Genomic DNA, 22,315 nt, shown 5'->3' with positions numbered 1-22,315 from the left:
AGAAAAAAAATTAAAAAAAAAATTTGTGTTGAAATTATTGTTAAATGATGCATGTTTGATAAAATGCTACGTATGACCCTTACCTGTTTCTATTTCTACTTTCTTTCTGCGGGGTTTGAGCATTCACAACTTTGAAAATCTTGCAGCGGGTACTTTGCTACGATATTTAAAAGTTTGAAGTTCCAAAGAGGAAAAGGGCTAACCAGAGAAGCCTCCTTAAGCACCAAGCACAGACTGCTTTGTCAATGGGGAAATTTCAAATAACAAAACTCACATCAATGAAGCTGGCGTTGATATAATCTGAGCCGTCGACGCCTCTGATAGGCTGCAGACAGACTCGGGTTGACTCATCTGAAATCATTAAACAGGAAAAAAATCAGCCTCAAATCAACTTGAACAATCAGAACAACTAAAATTCAGGCTGTATAGAAATTAGAGGTCTAAAGGAGATCAACCAAATCTATCATTAACATTGGTTTTACTGTGGTCTGCAATAACCGAGCACACATTTAATGTTTTAATCTAATAACAGTGGAAGCTAGTCCTTTCTTTAACTCTTTCAGCCCTGCGCCCGACAGTTTGTCGGGCGCTCCTTAGCAGCTTTCAACACCTGCGCCCGACAAACTGTCGGGCGGTGACACGCTTCTTCTCTGACCTTGTTTCTGATCTAAAAATAAGAGACAGGTCACGAGCAAGGGAGGTAAATCTGTTCCCACTTCCTTCTTCTTTGTTTGGAGCAATTTGGCGAACGAAAATCGTCCGATTGAGTGTTTTTTGAGCATTTTTCCTGCGAAATATGAGCAACCAACGCCGCTACTCGTTGAGGCAGGTTCTTGACGAGATTTTCCTCGACTATTACAGTGATTATGATGCCGAATGCGATGTTTCTTCGTCTCAATCGAGTGAAACAAGTGGTGATTTGAGTGCACACGACCTGTGCGAGGGATTCGATGCAAATGCGAGACATAAACATCCTGTGACTTGTTGGAACAACTGTGACAGAGTGGTGTGTTTACATACTTTTTGGTGTTGTGTTTGTGACTTGGAAGAAGGATTTCTTTGAACTTTACACACTTCAGAAGGTACTGACTGCTACTCAACAGGTAAGAACATGCACTTATCATACAACACACAACATTTTATGTGTCTTCAACTATTAGTTGCAGTGTTAGAAGCGCTTTAGTGAAGTACCCATCAGATTGCACCACAGTGCCAAAACCCTCCAGGCTGGAGAGGCTGCTGGGACTGCACTGCAGTCAGGGCTGATAGGGTTAAAGACCTAAAACAAATTCTGAGAAAAATCGAGTCTTAAGTGTCTTAAAATGGAGGTAAATTTACAGAGGTTCTGAACAGAAAATCTGTTGAGAAAAACTGCAGTGTAAATCATGACAAGAGCTACTGACATGGCAGAATGTTGACCAGACGATTCTTGAACTTGTTGACGGGCAAGTTGGCACTGATAAACCGGTTGGGACTGGCTTTCACATTGGCAAGACGCTGTAACACAAATCAGTGTACACTTTAGCACATCACCTTGGCAAGACGCTGTAACACAAATCACTATACACTTTAGCACATCACCTTGGCAAGACGCTGTAACACAAATCAGTATACACTTTAGCACATCACCTTGGCAAGACGCTGTAACACAAATCAGTATACACTTTAGCACATCACCTTGGCAAGACGCTGTAACACAAATCAGTATACACTTTAGCACATCACCTTGGCAAGACGCTGTAACACAAATCAGTATACACTTTAGCACATCACCTTGGCAAGACGCTGTAACACAAATCAGTATACACTTTAGCACATCACCTTGGCAAGACGCTGTAACACAAATCACTATACACTTTAGCACATCACATTGGCAAGACGCTGTAACACAAATCACTATACACTTTAGCACATCACCTTGGCAAGACGCTGTAACACAAATCACTATACACTTTAGCACATCACCTTGGCAAGACGCTGTAACACAAATCACTATACACTTTAGCACATCACCTTGGCAGGTATATAGAGCTGACAGATGAGGAGAGAGAGAGAGAGAGAGAGAGAGAGAGAGAGAGGGGGAGAGAGAGAGAGAGAGAGAGAGAGAGAGAGAGAGAGAGAGAGAGAGAGAGGGAGAGAGAGAGAGAGAGAGAGAGAGAGAGAGAGATGAGGAGAGAGAGGAGGAGAGATGAGGAGAGAGAGAGAGAGAGAGAGAGAGATGAGGAGAGAGAGAGAGAGAGAGAGAGAGAGAGAGAGAGGGAGAGAGAGAAGAGAGAGAGGGAGAGAGAGAGGAGAGAGAGAGAGAGAGGAGAGAGAGAGATGAGGAGAGAGAGAGAGATGAGGAGAGAGAGAGAGAGAGAGAGGGAGAGAGAGAGGAGAGAGAGGGAGAGAGAGAGGAGAGAGAGAGAGAGAGAGAGAGGGAGAGAGAGAGGAGAGAGAGGGGGAGAGAGAGAGAGAGGAGTGAGAGGAGAGAGAGAAGAGAGAGGGAGAGATAGGAGAGAGGGAGAGAGAGAGAGGAGAGAGAGAGAGAGAGGAGAGAGAGAGAGAGGAGAAAGAGAGAGAGGAGAGAGAGAGAGAGAGAGAGAGAGAGGGAGAGAGAGAGAGAGAGAGAGAGAGAGAGAGAGAGAGAGAGAGAGAGAGACAGACAGACAGACAGGAGGGAGAGACAGATCTAGGAGAAAGAGAGAGGGAGACACTGATGATGATAATAATGATGAAAGCACAAACTAAGAAAATAAAGAAACCCAAGAAACACAGCAATGTTGAAAAGAAAAACTAGCACATAATTACAGAAACACTCCAAAATCTGGTGGAGATGGAATAAAAGAAAGATGCAGTCAGAAAGAGAGCGAACAGAAACAATTGCCAACATAGAGGTGGTGGTGATGATGAAAAAATTACTCCCTGAAATGAAAAAAAAAGAGAGAACAATACAGACTCACAAAATCTGCTAAAACATCACACACACAAAATAATATTTGCTGACCTTGAACTCCAGCTCCATGCCAGTGACAGTCTCGCCGGCGTCGGGCTGCGTCAGTTTCTGGATGTGAGCCGCCAGGTTCCGCGCAGGGACCTCTGTGTTGCCGCACTGTACCGCCTCCAGCAGCGCGTCGTGGATGAAGATGTACTGGTCTTCTGTCTGCACCATGTAGTTTCGCTGCGCCCGCAAGCACGTCACGTGACCGTAGATGTCCACCGTCTTCTCGTGTTTGATTCGCTCCAACATGGCGTCTATCACGATGAACGCGCCTGTGCGGCCCACGCCAGCGCTACGTACGAAAGCAAGGTGAGTTTATCAGATATTGCGGCAAAGTCATACACTGTACTAGTTTTTTTTTCATGGAATAATCAGAAAGAAAGGGACTTATAGCAGTGTGACACACTCAAATACAGACATACACACACGCACACACACATACAAACGCATGCATACACACACACCACACGCATACACACGCACAGACACACGGATGCAGGTAGGCAGGCAGGCAGGCACGTACACACACACACACACACACACACACACACACACACACACACACACACAGACAAACAGCAGTGTGTTCAATCAATCAATCAATGAGGCTTATATCGCGCATATTCCGTGGGTACAGTTCTAGGCGCTCTGCAGTGATGCCGTGTGAGATGAAATTTTATACGGCCAGTAGATTGCAGCCATGTCGGCGCATATTTACCTTTCACGGCCTTATTCCAAGTCACACGGGTATGGTAGACAATTTATTAACTGTGCCTAAGCAATTTTGCCAGGAAAGACCCTTTTGTCAATCGTGGGATCTTTAACGTGCACACCCAATGTAGTATACACGGGGGGTGGTTCGGACACCGAAGAGAGTCTGCACACAAAGTTGACTTTGTGAAATAAATTTCCGCCGAACCTGGGATCGAACTCGCGCTGACAGCGGCCAACTGAATACAAATCCAGCGCGCTACCAACTGAGCTATATCCCCGCCCCGTGTGTTGGCATCATGCAGCCACTATTTGGAGTGGGACACACAGAACACACACACAGATCTAACTCTATCAACATTAACCCTTACCTGCAGTGCGTGATCATGGGGCCGGCATCGGGCGGGTTGCTGACCTTGACCCTGCGCATAAACATGAGGAGGGGCGTGGGGTGGTCGGGCACGCCATGGTCGGGCCAGGCGGTGAACTGGAACTGACGTATTTCACGCTTTTCCGGGCACCCATACTGTAACGCCAACAACCACAGAAATTAACATTGCAGGGCTTAAAACATTCAGTGACAAGATTTATTACTTTTATAGGATGATGGTTCCCTTTTTTGGGAAGAAAAAAAGTGAAAAAATAAAATGGTTTTGAGAATTTCGTTCTTGCTCTGAAAATTGTGAGAAACAGACTATTTTAAATGTAATTAGTGTATAACATTTGAAAAATCTAGCTCCAAAATCTTTCTAGAAACTAATTTTTTTCCCTTTTTTTTAATTTTTTTTTTTTACTTGAACTTGACCCGAACATAACCTTGAAAGGTGACCAGACCTATGTCACATCTGAACATCATCCGAGGCTTTATATGGGAGTGAAGTTTCAAGACTCCTTAACATTCGAGAAAATGTCCATGTTAATTTGTGTGTGCAAATTGTTGTTTTCATCGCCTCGATAATAGGTTTGAAAATACAGAGAAACCCCCCTTTAAAGACCCCCCAATTTGAGACTTTCACCTATTTGAGACTTTCACCTATTTGAGACTTTCACCAATTTGAGACTTTCACCTATTTGAGACTTTCACCAATTTGAGACTTTCACCCATTTGAGACTTCACCTATTTGAGACTTTCACCAATTTGAGACTTTCACCTATTTGAGACTTTCACCAATTTGAGACTTTCACCAATTTGAGACTTCACCTATTTGAGACTTTCACCAATTTGAGACTTTCACCTATTTGAGACTTTCACCAATTTGAGACTTTCACCAATTTGAGACCTTACTACCTCAGACTTTCTGATGATAACCTCTATAAATGTAGCCGCATCATAAGACTCCCTCCTTTCAAACCTCATTGTTTTCAGATTTGTGGAGGTCTTAATACAGGTTCCACTGTCGAATAATTCCCTTGGTGCGTACGTACCCTAGACAGGTGGAATGTGCGGATGGTGTAGGTGGCCAGCTCGGTGACGTCCATCAGCTGGACGTGCATCAGACCGTACGTCTCCGCCCCACGCGACGGCCAGTACTGGTCACACTTGATCTGTTGGCAAAACAACACACAGCCTAATTGTTACAAAGCGACAAAAACAATTTATAGGCAAAGTTAACTTACATACTTTATGGTTATATTAACCCACACGCATGTACAAACACAGGCATGCACACACACACGACTAAACCGATAGTAGCTGTGCAAAACAAAACAAACACACAAACATTACTTTGGGTGTAACGCATCATATGAAAAATGAGTATACCCTCAGATACTTATATGGCGCAAATCCTAAAATAGTTGTGAATTTGATATTGCTAAATACGTACCCTAGAGCGTTCCTCCAGTTTGGTCATCATGACGATGGTGGTACTCCTTTGCTCCCACACCATACGCCAGAAGTCGCCGAACGTCTCCGGCAGAGGGCCCTGACATCAATCAACATGACCTTCATTAGCATACATTTTTATTTCATTGAATTACCTATCCCAATGCTGGGAAATTTAGGTCGCTTCCTCACAGTGAAAAGCTAGCAGCAGCAAGAGTTGCACTACCCAGGTGTTTGCGTGTTTAGGTTTAATCAGCCCCTGCACTTACGGCAGCATGTGGTGACATGAAGGTGGGGCTTGCATACTGTCTCAGAGTCTGCACACAAAGTTAACCCGTGTCCGTCCCAGCCTGGATTCGAACCCGTGACCCTAGGATCACAAGTCCAGTCCTCTACCAACTGAGCTACCTGCCCCCCAAAGGACCTTCATTGGAACATGTACAAAGTATGGACAGTTCTTTTCTTTATTTGGTGTTTAACGTCGTTTTCAACCACGAAGGTTATATCGCGACGGGAGTATGGACAGTGAGATGTAGTGCTTGCAATCAAGTTTAAAAAGAACAGACATATTAAAGAGATTAAGCGCCCTGAGCCAATTCAAACGCAAGCAGAAGAACAAGAACAAGAATGTACTCCGCCATATAGCATAACAGCCATTGGCATTTGTCCTCATGAAGAAGTATTCATGCTCATGATGATGTGTAGGGGCATAGAATCAGTGAGCAGTAGATACACACACAAAAACAGATAAAGTGATGTTCATATTAAGACAGAAAACAAATTCTGAGATCTACACAGACAGTCAGGCACCTTCAAATCTTGCAAAATTCCACAAAAATAAACTCATCTTAACATCTTAATACTTGTAACTCTCTCAGGTGCAAGCAGATTGATTCCGCATAACTCTCACTTACTCTATGGCACATGTATGCATTTTGACCGCTTACTTCCCTTCATTTTTCAGATCTTATCCTAACTCTGACAGCAAAGCACAACAGCATCCACCACCAACACACTTCTCCCTCTCCCTCCTCACCTGCTTCTGCTTTGATTACGGAAAATGTTTTGTTCTTTTGTTGGTTCTGGGAACCAAATCAATGGTTATATGCAATTAACCCTTCCATTCATCCTCCTCACCTGCGTAGCAATGTACGCGTTCTGCTTGCGGTAGCCGTCCATGTAGTTAGCGTTGATGTAGTCGCTGCCGGGGACGCCGTCGATTGGCTGGAGGATGACGCGGGAGTGGTCGTAGGCGATGACATTGGCGTAGCGGTTCTTGGGCTTGTTGACCTCCAGGTTGGAGTTGTCCCACGTGAACTGCTGGCCCGGCTCGATGGACTCGTACTCCTGCGAGAACTTGAGGTTGTCGGCCGCCTTCAGCATCTCGATGTGCTCGCTCAGCCGCTCGATGGGGATGGGCGGGTGGCTGATCATGGCTGAAAGGGAGAAAACTGGTGTCATACTGTGCAGGAACTACAGTGGGAGCCCCCTTTTAAGATGAGATGAGATGAGATGAGATGAGATTAAATAAGAAAATTATCATGTCCATTTTCCTTGTACATATAAACATGGACATTTTTCCCAAGGAGGGAACACCCAGAGAGGTTGATGAAGCGGATTTCCTCCAAAAGGAGCAAGGTTCCAGACCTGTTTACCCCCATAAGTGTTTTGGAGTAATGCTCAGCCCCAAAAATAGTAATCCTGGCACAAAAATAGTAATCATCCAGCATTCGTCGCCAATTACAACGCACATGACAACTGTGTCTGCGAAACGCAATCATGCACATATATCCATCATTCACAAACAAAACACATCAGTCAGTTTTTGTGGTCATCATAATTTCAAAGAAGATCACATCAAAAGCACATGCATCACTGATTCTTTTTCTTTTGCTCGTAGTAGGCCTTTTTCAGTGTGTCAAGCGCTTCTCTACTGTACTTGCGCTTGCCGAATGAGTGAGGGCGAGACTTCACCACTAGAATAAGGCTCTCCAGCGTCTCATCAGACAGATCTCTGGTCAGTCCGGTGCTTTTTCACAACATTTTGCCATTGAAAAAAACAATGCCAAACATGTGAATTGATAAAAATTTTTTTTAAAAAACTTCTTTTTTTTTAACATTTTTTTTATTTATGAAAATCGTAGTCTTGACACGGATAGCGGAATGGCGTATTTTTTGCAGAAAATCGTAATAAATTACGCCAAAATCGTAAGGGTAAACAGGTCTGAAGGTTCTCATGCCTGTTGTAACCTGCGAAGTATGGAAGGCGAAAAGGGTCAAACACACGAGCAAAAGTATCGTGCAAAAGGATCGATCCTTTTACTGGATCCGGTGCCGACAAAAAGTGGAACCGGAATTTTACCGGCACACAGTCTGGAGTTCACATTTTGGTGGCAAACTGACTTTAGAGTTCAGTTCGCGTGTACGTGCGTCCAGTGTTCTAGATGATCGAACGTGTAGCAAAGACCTGTACGTGTAGATATTCCGTCACCCGTGACTCACTTTTTTTCTCCAATGTTCCAAATCATACGTTGTTTACCAAGACTGCAGATCTCGGCTCAAACGCGTGACGTAAAAACTAGATTTGATGACGTTACCCGTACATGTTTCTGTACACGTGCTGAAAGTGTCACATCTAGATCTGTTGCAGACGAACGCTTTGCGTCAAACACTTTTCACACAGTAAATTTAACTACACACCCCTAAATGTACTCGCTAAAACAAGAAGAATATTTTTTTTATTTCTTTTGATATTTCATGCTCCTTCACACCGCACCAGAACACGTAATCTACTTACTTTACTTTCTAGATTCGTTCTGTGTGCTAATCCGTTCCATGATTTTCCGAAACAGCGCGATGAAACTGCGTCGGGCGGAAAGGGTCAAACGCGAAAGGATCGATCCTTTTGCACGATCCTTTGACCCTTTCCGCGCGTCGGGCGGAAAGGGTCAAACGCGAAAGGGTCGATCCTTTTGCTCGATCATTTGACCCTTTTCGCTTTCCATAGCGAAGTGGCCTAGTGGATATGACGCCGGCCTCCCATGTGGCAGGTTGAGTGTTCAAATCCCGGCCCGAAAATACCACGCATGCATCCCCTAAAATGTGTGTGCGGCTGCCTGTATGGCGGGTTAAAAACGGTCATACACGTAAAACCCCGCTTGTGCACACAAAAAAAACCACAAAAAACCCGAGTGTACGTGTCAGCCCATGAACGAAGCAGAAGAAGAAGTAAACTGCGGCCAACTCACCAGGTGTCTGGTAGTGCTGGCGGCGCATCTCCACGGGGTCGACGAGGTACGGCGGCACGTCCACCATCAAGGCCTTCGACTCCGGCTCCAGCATGACGCTCTTGGACTTGTTCTTGCGCTTCATCATCATGTAGGTCACGATGGCACAGATACATATGATTAGCAGTGCACCGCTGCACGTGGGAGCCACGATCGTCAGCAGCATGTCTTTGTCGTTTATAATGGTAGTCGGGCCGGTGTTCCCCGTGGGTCGAGGGGTCTGTATCGACCCGTCACGGTCGCTCGGGGGGGTGTGCCGTGTGCTGTAGTTGGAGTCGATCTCGTCCGAGTAGCGGCTGGATGTGTACAGTCTCTGGTAGGAAGAAAGGATTGCGGACAATGTTACTCAACTGATCGACAGTGTTCATGCTAAGCACAAATTTCTTGTAAGAAATTAAAAAAAACAAAAAACAAAATTATCAACCAGTCAGTCATATAGTGGAAAACCTTTTTTATGACCTCAAAAATTTGATGAAAACAGGTCTTGGAAAGGAGGGAGTCTTAAAATGGAGGTCGTGTTAAAGACCCCATGATATGGAAAGTAACTCCGTAAATTTCAAACTTAACATAATCGTAGCTAAAGTAACTACTGCAAGTCATCCAAAATAATCAATTCTCAAACCTTACAGGAAGCCAGTAGAAATGGAAAAAGATATGCATCATAGGTAGCATTGTGTACAGTGGGTGTTTAAGGGATCTGCATATGGGAGCTCGAGAGGGCAGTATTGGGCGCTAATGGGGGGAAAGTAATGCAAGTTTAGTGGAAGTCTGAATGGGGGCCTGGGTAGCTCAGGTGGAAGAGCACCGCAAGACTTGTGATCCTAAGGTCAAGGGTTCGAATCTGGGCCGGGGCGGACACGGGTCAACTTTATGTGCAGACCTAGAGATGGTATTCATGTCCCACCCCCGTGTAACCACAGCTAGTGGCACGTAAAAGACCTCGGTCATTCTGACTCATAAGTGCATATGGCTGATACCACCTAAACACATGCATACACTAGTGTATCTCATCTATAGACGGGGTAAAACCTGGGAATATGCCCCTAATGGCTTTGCCGTGAAAGTGTAAAACCTGAATTTCTCTCGAATGTCTGAATAATGTTGGGCTGTCAGACTTGTGTCAAACAAAGCGAGTACAGTGGAACCCTCCTTTTAAGACCTCCACAAATCTGAGAAAATCAGGTCTTGAATTGGAGGGAGTCTTAAAATGGGGGGTCTTTAAAGGGGGGTTCCACTGTACACAGAAAAAGCAGCCACTCACGGGGTCGACGGAGTAGGCCCTGAGGAAGACGCGGTAGGAGTCATCGGTGTCCAGAGGGCGGTTGTAGAAAGCTCCGTACTCCTGCCCATTGCCCAGGTTGAACTGAGGGGGAAGAGCGTGCGCCTCGAAGCGAGCGGCAATGTACGGCTTAGTGGCGGGCTGGTCCACACTCACTCTCTCGGTGATCAGCTGCAAGATAAGGATAGATAAGATAAGATAAGATAAGACAAGATAAGAAAACGTACATGTCCATTTTCCTTGCACATAAAAATTGAAATTCTTCCCCAAGGAGGGAACAAATTTTGCAGTAGACATAATTGGCCTGTTTCTATCAGTCAGAATACCGGGTCTGGGAACTGACTTGATACACACTTATGGATACAGACAGACACAGACACCCGCAAATGGATGGATACGTATCACACACATAGACCGACACAGAAACACACACAGATGGGTACACACACACTGACACATACGCACACACACACACAGGAGTATAGACTCAGATACAAAAACATTGCGACAGAAACTGCCAGTCCCTCCTATAATGCTACCCTCATTACACATCTGAATAATTATGAATTATACGTTAGCGCACTTACACAATCCTCAAATATCCTGCCCCTCCCCCCAAATAACACAAACAGAGGCTCATCACGCCCCCCCCCCCCTCCCTACACCCCCACACACACACACCCACACAGATGAAAACAAATTGTATACAAACAGACCTCTTCCAAAGTGAAGTCGGAGGGCATCTTGTTGAGGCTGCCAGACTTGACGGGAACCACCACCACGTGATAGTGACTGATGGGGCCGTTCTTCTCCGACGCACGCTTCAGACCCAGAGTTATCTTCCCGCCTTGGATGGCTTCCACCCCAGGGGGTTCCACATGAGGAGGGGCTGCAAGGGGAGATAATTATAAGCTGTGTGTCATGAGGTCAAGAAAAACAAATTCAATGTTTTTGATTTCCCAACCGACCCAATTTTTTTTTTATCTCAACCCAGAAACTGTTTGGGTCCCTTTTAATAAAATATTATTTAAAAATGACAAAACTGGATTTTGCAGAAGAATATTAACTCTTCTCTGACAAACAGTTTGCATCATTTCCGGTCAATAAAAAGCCACATGCCCCCGCAAATAAAAAAAACCTTCAATCAAAACAAATAAAAAAAGTTTTACTGACCTAACAACCCTAATTTTTGGGGGACTTTTTTCGAGGGGCCCCGGGGGGGGGGGGGGTTTCACTGTATTTAAAAGGGCATAAAAGTGTTGAACTCTGATTCAGTCACTGACCGTTGATGAGCGTCTCGGTGATGATGTGCACAGGGGGACCCGTCTCGCTGTCCTTGAAGATGACGCTGATGTTGAACTCGAACTTCATCTTGGGCTGCAGATTCTTCACTGTCCACGTAGTCATCTGGCCGGGGATTCGAACCTCCTCTGTTTCATGGATGACCTGCTTTATCTTGCTGCTCTCACGGTATGTCTTCATACCGCCGTACCGCAGCTGCAAATTCAAAACGGAGAAAATGTTAGACTAATTGAGATCAAAGAGACAATTCATAAATGAGCCAACATTTTTTTCTCAGACTGAGACTAACCATTTTGAGATCAAAGATACAATGCTTAACTGAGCTGAGATCTTTTTCGATTCACCATCTCAAAGAGAATAGGGAGACAAAGAGAGGGGAGAGATGATGAGAGGAAAGCACGACTGACCAGGTAAACGTTGACGTTGGACTTCTTGGGCGGTGACCATGACAAGCGCACCAGGTTGGTCAAGCGCGACGTCACTCGGAAATTCTGCACCACGTTGTCACGTTCTGCAAGACGATCACATAAAAAATTAAGCTCAACCACATGAGAATTTTCTTAATTTTTTTTTTAGGAAAAGTGCTTTTACTGTAACAGCAATAGATATGAACTAAGTTTTTGTTGATGCAATATTGAGGCAACATTGGGTGCATCTGATTACTTCCCTTGGATGCTTCTATATATCTACATCACTGCCTGCACTTCTAACATAACTAAATCCTCCCCTGCTGTCCGTTTAGGTTCTTGCAGTAGACATTTCACATTTGACATCAACTAAACAAATCCTGACAGAACAGCGAGTCTTACAGACTTCTTTTTCCCCCAAGTCGGAGTATGGCTGCCTAAATGGTCAAGGAAAAAAACACGTGTAAAATCCTGCTTGTTCAAAAACATGATTGTACATGGGAGTTGGATGAACACAGAAGAAAAAGAACAGATTTCTTTGACATCAATGGTAAAATATCCATCTTCTGTCTGTATCTTGCAATGATAGCTTACACATTTCTCTCAGTGAAAACTCTAGATTGTCTACTGGCAAACTTACTGACATCACTGGTAAAATATCCATCTTCTGTGAGCATCTTTGATAGCTTTCACATTTCTCTCAGTGACATAAAACTCCTGATCGTCTAAATACTTACGGACTTCCTTGACGTCTGTTGTGACCGTCTCGGAGAGGTTTCCGTAGCGACCATCCACAGACTTGGCCTGCACGCGCACGGCGTAGACGGTATGGGGTTCGAGACCCGTAATGTCGGCCACAGTGTAGGGCCCCGTCTCCATTTGCTGCCACACATACATGACCGGCGTTGCGAACATGTTGTAGAAAATCTTGTAGCCTGCCACGGGGAAGTTCGGTTCATCCCACGACACCTCGATAGAGGTCGGAGACGTGCGACGTACTTTGACCATTTTGGGCGCAGGAGGCACTGTGAAAAGAATTAATGTAGAAACCGTTGAAATGTTTGTTCATTTTGTGTTTGATACAGTGAAACCGATCATTTAAGAACTAAAAAAAGCAGGGCAAAAAATCAGGTCTTAAGAAGGAGGGAGTCTTAAAATGGGGGTACATTATACCGAGGTTATGATTGAACAGTAAATCTGAGAAAAAAAGGGTCTTAAAAGGGAGGGAGTCTTCAAAATTGGGGGGGGGGGGGGGGGGTGTTTGTCTTAAAAGAGGGGTTCCAGTGTACAGTGAAACCTGTTTTAAGAGCCTCCAGTTTTAAGACCCCTTCTGTTTTAAGATTTAGTTTTCTCTGATTTTGTCTTCGTTAAGTTTGTAAATTTACCTCCATTTCAGACTTATTTCCTTTATAAGACCCAATTCAATGTCTTCAGATTTGTGGAGGTCTTACAATGGAGGTCTCACTGTAGGACTGTGTGGAATGCAGAAAATGATCTAGTGTCCAGACATTCAAAAAGGTTGAAGGGAGATCAAGATGCACATTTTTTGTCAAGATGCTTAAAACCAATTAGGACTTACCTTTTCCCGACAAAAACTGACACTTTTCTTTTAACAAAAAATCCAACACAGACATAGTTAGTTAGTTAGCTGTTGCTTTTCGGGTCCAGCGGACCATAATAGGCCAAATCAGGACCCCAATTAACACAGACATACACACACCGATTGACAGACTGACACATACACACAGTATGTTTTAGTGCAAACTTCATTACCTGAAAACTAGTGCATAACTAGCAGAAGCAAAAATTAAATCAGATTCTCTGATCCTATGACAGCTGACAGACTAACAGACAGACAGACAGACAGACAGACAGACAGACAGACAGACAGACAGAGAGACATACTTAAACAGACAGACTAAAACAGACGCACAAATTTGCAAAATCACGCCACAAATTTTACCACATGTCAGAAGAATGTCAACTGAGTTTTCTAACTCAACATTTCACAAGTCCTGCATTTGAAAACTCAGGCATGGGACTTCCAAAATAGAAAAAACTCTGAAAAAAGACCGAGGTCCCGGGGCCGCCCAGGCCCCGGGGTACAGGGGCAGAAACCGCCCGGAAGGAAAATGAATTTTAGCATTTTAGACCAATAATTTGATAGTTCTCCTGTAAGCAAATAATGGATAGAGAGACAATAGTATACATATAATTTAACCTTTAGCACGCCAGCAGCGATTTTCGTCGCCCAGCCATTCCCCCCCCTTTGCCAGCCAGCGGCGATTTGCGTCGCCAGCTCAAGGCTTGTTCGTATGACCAACTTCTCGTTCGTATTTGCATACGAGAATAACGGTATTTTTAACGGCACTTGAGCCAAAGCGAGGCTCACTACCTTCCGTTATCTCATCGTGTCGTCTGCGCTGCATTTGAGTCGGTTTCGTCGAAGTTTTCTGCTTTTATTTTTGCATCGATAAAGTACTTTAGCGCTTCGACAAGCAAGATGGAGGATGATGAGTTTGAAACTTTCTTTCGAGTTGTTTCTTGACAACAAAAAGTATGCGGAATTGGAACGAATTACCGAGGAAGATCTTCGCAATGAACTGTGTATCGCGGTAAAAAAAAAAGACAGTTCGTCTAGTAGAGATCAAAGCTTTTCTCTGCTTGTTGAACTGGTCCACAAATATACTTATTTAGATACCAGGATCAGGAAGTTGGATGGTCAACATGATTACCTGATCAAAGGAGTTTCACCAGGCATAGACTGGTTAAATTCACAAAATTCCACTGACTAGCAGGAACACAACCCCTTTTCATTTTTTATTTGTATTTATGCTAAGAAAATAAATAATGCATGCAAACAAAAATATTCTGATGTTAAATATAACCCCATCACAACCACAAAGTTTCATGCTTATTAGTGCATTTTCAAAGAAGTTGTAAGTGTTGAAAGTTAGTGGGTGTTATTCTTACGTATAGGTAAGCAAAATAATGTGGCTACAGGGGAAGTAATGCTGGCTGGAATCTTGAGTGCTAAAGGTTAATATACCTTTTTTTTGCCGCAGAGAATTTGTTATTTTCGCTGAAACGCAATTTCTTTTTCACGGAAATCCGCGATTTCGCGGACAATTCCCATGCCTGAAACTAATCCAGCGCTCACTACCTCTTAAAGGTTCTGAAATAAAGCCGTTAGCGCCTGAATTGCAATTATCTATTCAGCGTTCCATTCACTAGCCTAGGCAAACACAAAAACTGTTTGTTACTGCATGATGTAGTTTGATTCCTTTTTGTGTGTGTTTTGATAGATGTTTGTTTTTTATTTACACAGGCCGGTACACGATGCTTTTATTTCACAGAAAATCGTGCGAGTTGTGTCCCTTAGATGAAGAAGAGTAACTTGTAAAGTCTGCGAAATCGATTTTTTGGGTCAAAAATAAAGTCCCAGGGTTGGGAGGAAAAAAAGAGTTGGTCGGGGAATCAAAAACATTGAATTTCCTTCTTCTTGGTCTTAACTAGTTTCTTAATTCAGTGTTGCAGGTGGAAAATGTAAGAGCACTCACTGCGTCCAAACGTCCTGAAGTGAAGGCGGTTGCTCCAGGGCCCCGCTCCTTTGCTGGTGTAGGCCTTGATCTTGAAGATGTAGTCGGTGTTCATCTCCAGCCCCACGATGTCCACGAAGGTGTCGGTAATGTTGAGGTCCTCCTCGTTGATGGCGTCCGCCAGCTTGTGGTAGGTGATCTGGTACATGGCGATGTCGCCGTTACGCAGGTTGCGCGCAGGTAGATCCCAGGTGAGACGTACGCTGGTCTCTGTCAGACCTGTGGCCGTGAAGTTCTGGGGGGCTCCTGATGGCACTGGCAGCACACAGGTACAACATTTATTTAAGGATAAGATTTCATACAGTCCTGTGAGTTTACCATCATGGAAATTGGGGCTGGGGAAAGCGAGCTGCCGTACAGTACGGCGCTACCCATTTTTGGCTCACGTAAGTGTAGCCTATGCGATCGTAACTTTGTCTGTCTGTGCGTGTGTGCGTGTGTATGTCTGTGGTAGAAACTTTAACATTTCGTCATTTGAAGACGTCACATTATGACGTAAGAGGGTTAGACGTCACGCGAAGGAATTACTGAAAGTCTCGGTCATTGTTATTTTGAGCGGGCCGAGACTAGTTGGCAGTCGTGTCCCTGTAAGTAGGCTACATGCACACAGACAGATCTAGATCTAGTGTCTCGCTTTCTTGCACAGTGTCACCTATGCTTACTGTGTGTGTGTGTGTGTATGTGTGACGGAGTGATTGAGTTTGTGTTACTGTTTGTCGATTTCTTACGTGAGCCTTGAAGGCTTCGCCTCTTGTTTTCCTTCTTTTTCCTGATGGCACTGTGAGCACACAGGTACAACATTTACGTCAAGTTAACATACAGATGTCTGATTCCACACGGTATTCTGTAATTCATGTCAGAGTTCGGTGGGTTGTAGAAACATAAAAATACCATGCATGCATCCTCAGAGATCTAGGTCTGACTTGATCTCATATCAATACCATCAAAAAATAAGGAATACAAAGAAAAGTACAATGGAACCCCCCCTCCCCCCATTTAAAGACTTCCTTGTGATTCTTCAGATTATAAGACTCCCTCCTTTTTAAGACCTGATTTTCAGAGATTTTTGGAAGTCTTAAAAGGGGGGTTACACTATATAGAAAACCACCGCACCTTCATGTAAAATGTTGCATAAACACTCAATGATTTCTGCCTGTACACTAGCTATAACCTTTAGAACAAACACACTACTTTGATGCCAGCATCGGCACGTAGTCATAAGATTATTTATTGTGATTCCTACCTCCATCAGGCGTCTTGATCGTCGCCACAGTCCTCTCTCCGTAATCTACGTCATTCTTTCCCGACACACGGAACTCGTAGGTTGTTCCGCGATCTGCAAACACGCAGAAAAACAGGTGTGCTTCAATGAGAAACACAGGAGCAAAAGCATAGGCTGCACCCATGAACAAACACACAACGTACCCAAACCCGGCCAAAACCCAAACCCAGAATCTGTGGATGAAATGACAAAATCATATTAAATGTTCGGATGCATGATCAATTCAAATGTTTACATAGTTACACAACACACAGCTGATATATGCATGCTTACTAAAAGTACAAGACAGACAAAGTCACCTTCACAACTCAGACGGAATGAACAATGGCTTGAAATAAAAACTATAAATAGCTAAACAAAAATCAAACACAGCTGATTACTGTTGACTCCACTTAAAGCCAATGACGAGAAAACCAACATGCAAAACTCTTGAGCAATGGCGACTGTACAAAAAAAACAACTTTTCTTTTTAATCACCCCTACGATGTGTATACCAAGCAAAGATGACGGTACTCTGTAATTTCCAATATTTTACCAGCTGAAATTTGAAAACACGGAAGGAAATTTAAACCAATCATCAAATCAATCATCAATTACGAGGGCTTTGGCATAAGCATACAAACAAGCTTTTTTTCAATCATCCCTTGCTCGGAGAAGGATTGACGAGGCTCTAATCATATATATGCACGGATATCATAAACCAGTTGGACTATCCATGTTATATTTCTTTTGACAATTGTTTGCCACAGAGATAGACAATGTACACGGCTGGTTTCTCGCCCCAAAGCCTTTGCCCTTGTGTACTTACAATGGGTACAAGCAACTGTTAAGGCAACCCTAGTTGTATACCCACTGCCCCAGATGGCACAATGAGAAATGAACAAGAACAACGAACCAAGCGTGTAAGTCACGAAGGAGTAGATGTCAGACGACATGATCTTCTCCTCGTAACGTTCGCCTCGCGGACCCCAGATAATCTTGTATTTTTCCAGAGCCCCGTAAGTCTCTCGCGGACGCTGCCATGTGACCTTGACACTTGGTGGGTCATCCTGGATAAGGTTGACGTGAAGGTTTCGAGGAGGAGTCGGCACTGAAACAGTCAAGAAGGCACAGCGAACATTACGGGGTGTCTGAGTCACAATCATGCAGGCTGAACTAAAGATAAAGAGTGTGTCAGAAAAAGCAATGTGATGCAATACTAAATTAAGCTACTGTGTCTGGCGGGAAGCAAACAGGTGGTTAATACCAAGAAGACAATAAATGTGGCTTTTCTGTTCATAATCTCAGTAAGTTTACCCCCATTTTACTACTTCCTTGATCTTTTAAAGACCTATTTGTTCAGATTTTTGAGTTCTTAACCCCTTCACTGCCACAGTATTACAGCATTTTGGTATTGCTGTGCGCCAGGGCAAATTTTGCTTTCTTCGATAGGTTCACTAATCTGTTCACTACTCAATCATTTATTGAGATATATCTTAGATCTTTGGCATGTGGTTTGCTTACACCCTTGGCTATTATGTGATAACATGATCATTGGACTTTGTTTGTGATTGTAATAGTAAAAATCGATATGACCATTTTTGTCAAAAATTACAGTTTCCAAACTTTCACACACACACTGCAGCATGTAAAACCGCAGAAAACACAGCTAAAACTGGTGTCAAACATCAGGTACTGACATTACAGCCCATAACAGTATTCTTCTGTGTGGTAATCCATAAATCACTTCTTGTAGAGCTTCCAGAACACTGTATCATTTGAAAACAGGTCTACGAGTTGATGTCCGACTTTCGGCTGCCCTTTTGAATCTTATAGATCGGAAAAAAACTTCTAAAAAAGTTTTTACCACGTGGTACTAACTTATCTGAACGGTCAATGGGAAAGAACTGTGTTTAAACCCCTACAAGAAGTTGGACAGTGGTTACCTCCCATTTAGTTTTCACAAATGTCCTGAAAAGTGCTGATGTAAATGCCACGTACCTAGTACGTGCTGGGCAGTGAAGGGGTTAAAAGGGGGTTTCCACATATACTGTACAACAGTATCAGCACTATAGAAAAAAAAAGAGTGGTAGCTTATTAGAACGTTTAATTATTGACAAACAAATGGTTACATTGACAGTACGGCGACCCAGTGGTCCTAGAAGTAGCTAGACCAACAGACAAACACTTATGATACAGATAATGAACTTGACAAAACCGCTGACGAAAATTGCTTGCTAGATGCCGGCGAGGCAACCTACCATTCTTGTTTTTTACACCCCTATATTTACAGTGGTGTATAGGTTTCACTCTCCCCGGCCGGGTCATACCTAAGACTTTATAATTGGCAATCTAGTGGCTGCTCCGCCTGGCGTCTGGCATTATGGGGTTAGTGCTAGGACTGGTTGGTCCGGTGTCAGAATAATGTGACTGGGTGAGACACGAAGCCTGTGCTGCGACTTCTGTCTTGTGTGTGGCGCACGTTATATGTCAAAGCAGCACCGCCCTGATATGGCCCTTCGTGGTCGGCTGGGCGTTAAGCAAACAAACAAACAAACAAACAAACAAACAAAAGTTTCACTCTGTCCATTTGTTTGTCGGTCTGCATGTCAGCCAAATGTAGATCAGATCTCGATTGAGCTGAAATTTAGTGTAGCTTGGAATTGGGGTACATACGCTTCTTGCCAAACATTAGATTCCTACCTGTAAAAAAAGAGGAGTTATGAGCTTTACACAGCCAGTGAGGGAATGAATCGGACGATTAAGAGTTTTATGATGGAGACGCGTCTCAACCGAACATGTTTTGACTCTGAATTTTGGAACGTTAGCATTTGATGATTTGATAGTTGTTGCTTTTTGGGTCCAGCGGACCATATAGGCCAAATCAGGACCCCATGGAACGTTAGCAGTCTATGTGGATTTGATCACTACAGAAACAAACACAACACCTACCTGCTCCCCTTGTGGTGATGATGCGCGATTTGCTCCTCAAGCCGTCGCCTTTGCGCGTGTACGCGGCCACCTGCACCAGGTAACGCGTGTCTGCGTCCAGTCCCGTGATCACCGCCTCTTTCACCGCGCCGCTGTAGGTGTCATGGTAACGCTCGCTGCCTATGCCGGCGATGGGCTCGTCATTACTGTTGACCTCGATGTAGTAGACCTGGTAGCCGCGGATCTTGCCGTTGGTGTCCTTGGGTTCGTCCCACTCGGCGAAAATTCCTGTGGAGTTGATTGCCTCCACGCGCAGTTTGCGCGGCTCTCCCGGCACTGTGGACAACCACCGCTCACTGTAAGTCTTGGGTTCTGTGGATTCTTTTAACGTTATGGGAAACCACAGATGCAACCAACTTTCATTTATGTTAGCCTTGGGGACTGTTATGTTCTGCTGGTTCTTTTATTGCTATGGGACTAAACCACAGATGCAAACACCTTTCATTTATGTCAACCCTGGAGAACTGTTATGTTCTGTTCTTTTATTGCTATAGGAAACAAGAAAGAAAAAACCCAACAGCCTTGCTGCACAGAAGACAGTCAAGCGGTTGGTTTTCGGTATGCGTCTAAATGGAAGGATGGATGCTCTTAAGCTTAAGTTAAATCCTGGACAGTGGCGCGCGGCACAGTCTAGACAAAAAGGGGTACCTCGTTTCCATCTTCAAAACACAAGAAATAGGAAGGGAGGGGTGTTCTGAGAGGGAAAGACAAAGGAGGAATTAAGGGACAACACAGTCATACACTTAACTATTTGACGGACTACAAGCCGCGACTTTAAAAAAAAAATAAATCGCATTGCAGCTTATAAAAAGATGCGGCTAAAACGTTACCTAAACTTGAATAGCATTGACCTAATGGAAGTCGCCGCGGATTTTCATTTCGCTCGATTAGCGATTACCGGTACTTTATTAGCTCTCTACTCAAGACTCGGCGCTTTTCTCTTTATTTTGCGAATCTTTGTTTGTCAACAAGTCGTCCTGACAAGATAGCGTACAGAGAAACACCGGATGTATCAGGATCTCGCGCGCGCGAGATTTCGTTTTTTTGTGTCTCGCGATAGTTGGAGGAGCGAGAGCCGCCATGTTGTGTTTTCGTCTGCTCGAAATGTGCGCAAAAGTCGTAAATCATCCCAAAAAAGCTTATTCCGGGTGGGACTACATGTGTGTGTTGGTTACAAAATTGTGTGTGTGATATTTTTCATCAAAGTTTTTCACTTTTTTTTCTTTGTTTCACTTGTTTATTCTCGGAGCTGATTTCGCCAAATACCGTACTATTGTTTGCCTGGTTGTTTTGATTGATTGACACGATCTGATTATATTTTTTTCGACGGCGGCTAATATAGTGACGCGGCCTATACGTGGCTCGTCCCAATTTTTTTTTTAAAGTCGGGGGTGCATGCGGCTTATAAAACGGTGCGTCTTGTAATCCGTCAAATACGGTAGTTCTGTAGAAGACAGGGTCTAGGGTCTGACAGTCCAATAGACACTGAAGGGTGGCCAGGTTTGAGACTGGAGTCGCAAATTCACAAAATGCACCAGGGTCAATGAAATGCACTTCATGTTACACTGAGGGCAGGGTGGTATTGGAGGGACATTCACTTACTGCGATGAAATCACAGTCTGACCTTCGTATATAGATACAAGAACGGCACAAATCAAGGGGCGTTCATTAGTATTCATTGGAAAGGTATATATACCCTTTTGGATTCATCTCAAAATGCAAAAAACATTCCTTTGATATAGGCATTCATTTCTGGATTTATTGGAAGGAAAAGTTTTGCTAAAAGGCATTCAATTTTGGAAAGATATTTTGTGGAGATAGGCATTCACTTTTGGGTTTATTGGAAAGGCATTCCTCTTAGCATTTATCAGTCAGAAAGGCATTCTTCATGGCATGTGTTGGACAGGCACTCATTTTTCCAGGGAAAAATGTTATCATTGCATTTAATATATGGGCATTCTGCTTTGCATTTACTGGAAGGCATTCAACATTGCAGTAATTAGAAGGACATTCAAAAATGTATTTACAAGAAATCATTCAACATTCCATTCCTAGGAAAGGCATTCCATTACACAAAAATTAATAAATGGATTGCATTACTGTACTGAGTGTTATTTGTTTTTCTACCTTCACTTGAAATGGTACTCTTCACTCAGGGTCTTATACGGAAGGGAAAAAATCACTCCTGTATTTGTAATTCATTTTCATTAACATTTATATAATTAAATACATCTGCATTTCCTAGAATAGTATTTTTGATAATCAGAAAGCAAAGAATAAACAAAATTGCAATTTCTGAAACATCCAGTTCTGAGTTGAAAACTAATTAGCAATCAAGATATCGTTACAGCATTTAAAAAAACCCTTGTTTTTTGAAGTTTCATGTGCCAGAAGGAGGAAAAATTATACATACATTGATGAAATAACCTGGCATTGAAATGATAAAGACGATATTGAACATCAAGGGGGGAAAGTGAATTAAATAAACACATTCACAACACCAAACATCATGCTTAAATCACAACAGCAAAGCCTAGTGCAAACACTAAAAAACATTCAGCAAGAAAAAACCATTTAGCAGTAAATTAGTTTTTTTCACTTAAAAAATCACCAAATAATAAGATCAAATCTTCTTCATAATGATGATTTGCAATCAAACCTGAAACATACAAT

General features: G+C 43.4%; 1 protein-coding gene across 4 annotated transcripts in view; it reads right to left on the bottom strand.

Moving 5' to 3' along the window:
* The window catches only part of LOC138967367 (tyrosine-protein phosphatase Lar-like), a gene marked incomplete at its 5' end in the record, with an annotated part of 172,642 nt that overhangs the window by 9,643 nt on the left and 140,684 nt on the right, over positions 1-22,315 (bottom strand). For all 4 annotated transcript variants that reach the window (XM_070339894.1, XM_070339895.1, XM_070339897.1 and 1 more), the window contains 17 exon segments: positions 275-351; positions 1,404-1,497; positions 2,987-3,272; positions 4,063-4,217; positions 5,117-5,236; positions 5,518-5,616; positions 6,654-6,952; positions 8,765-9,116; positions 10,065-10,253; positions 10,799-10,971; positions 11,366-11,579; positions 11,792-11,895; positions 12,529-12,816; positions 15,352-15,645; positions 16,634-16,726; positions 17,568-17,762; positions 19,604-19,918. In XM_070339894.1, the coding sequence (XP_070195995.1) occupies positions 275-351; positions 1,404-1,497; positions 2,987-3,272; positions 4,063-4,217; positions 5,117-5,236; positions 5,518-5,616; positions 6,654-6,952; positions 8,765-9,116; positions 10,065-10,253; positions 10,799-10,971; positions 11,366-11,579; positions 11,792-11,895; positions 12,529-12,816; positions 15,352-15,645; positions 16,634-16,726; positions 17,568-17,762; positions 19,604-19,918 (3,347 nt within the window).

Source organism: Littorina saxatilis, linkage group LG5 (assembly GCF_037325665.1).
Source record: "Littorina saxatilis isolate snail1 linkage group LG5, US_GU_Lsax_2.0, whole genome shotgun sequence".
Classification (NCBI taxonomy): domain Eukaryota; kingdom Metazoa; phylum Mollusca; class Gastropoda; order Littorinimorpha; family Littorinidae; genus Littorina; species Littorina saxatilis.
The sequence above is the reverse complement of the archived record's forward strand: the minus strand, read 5'-3'. Positions and strand labels throughout refer to the sequence as shown.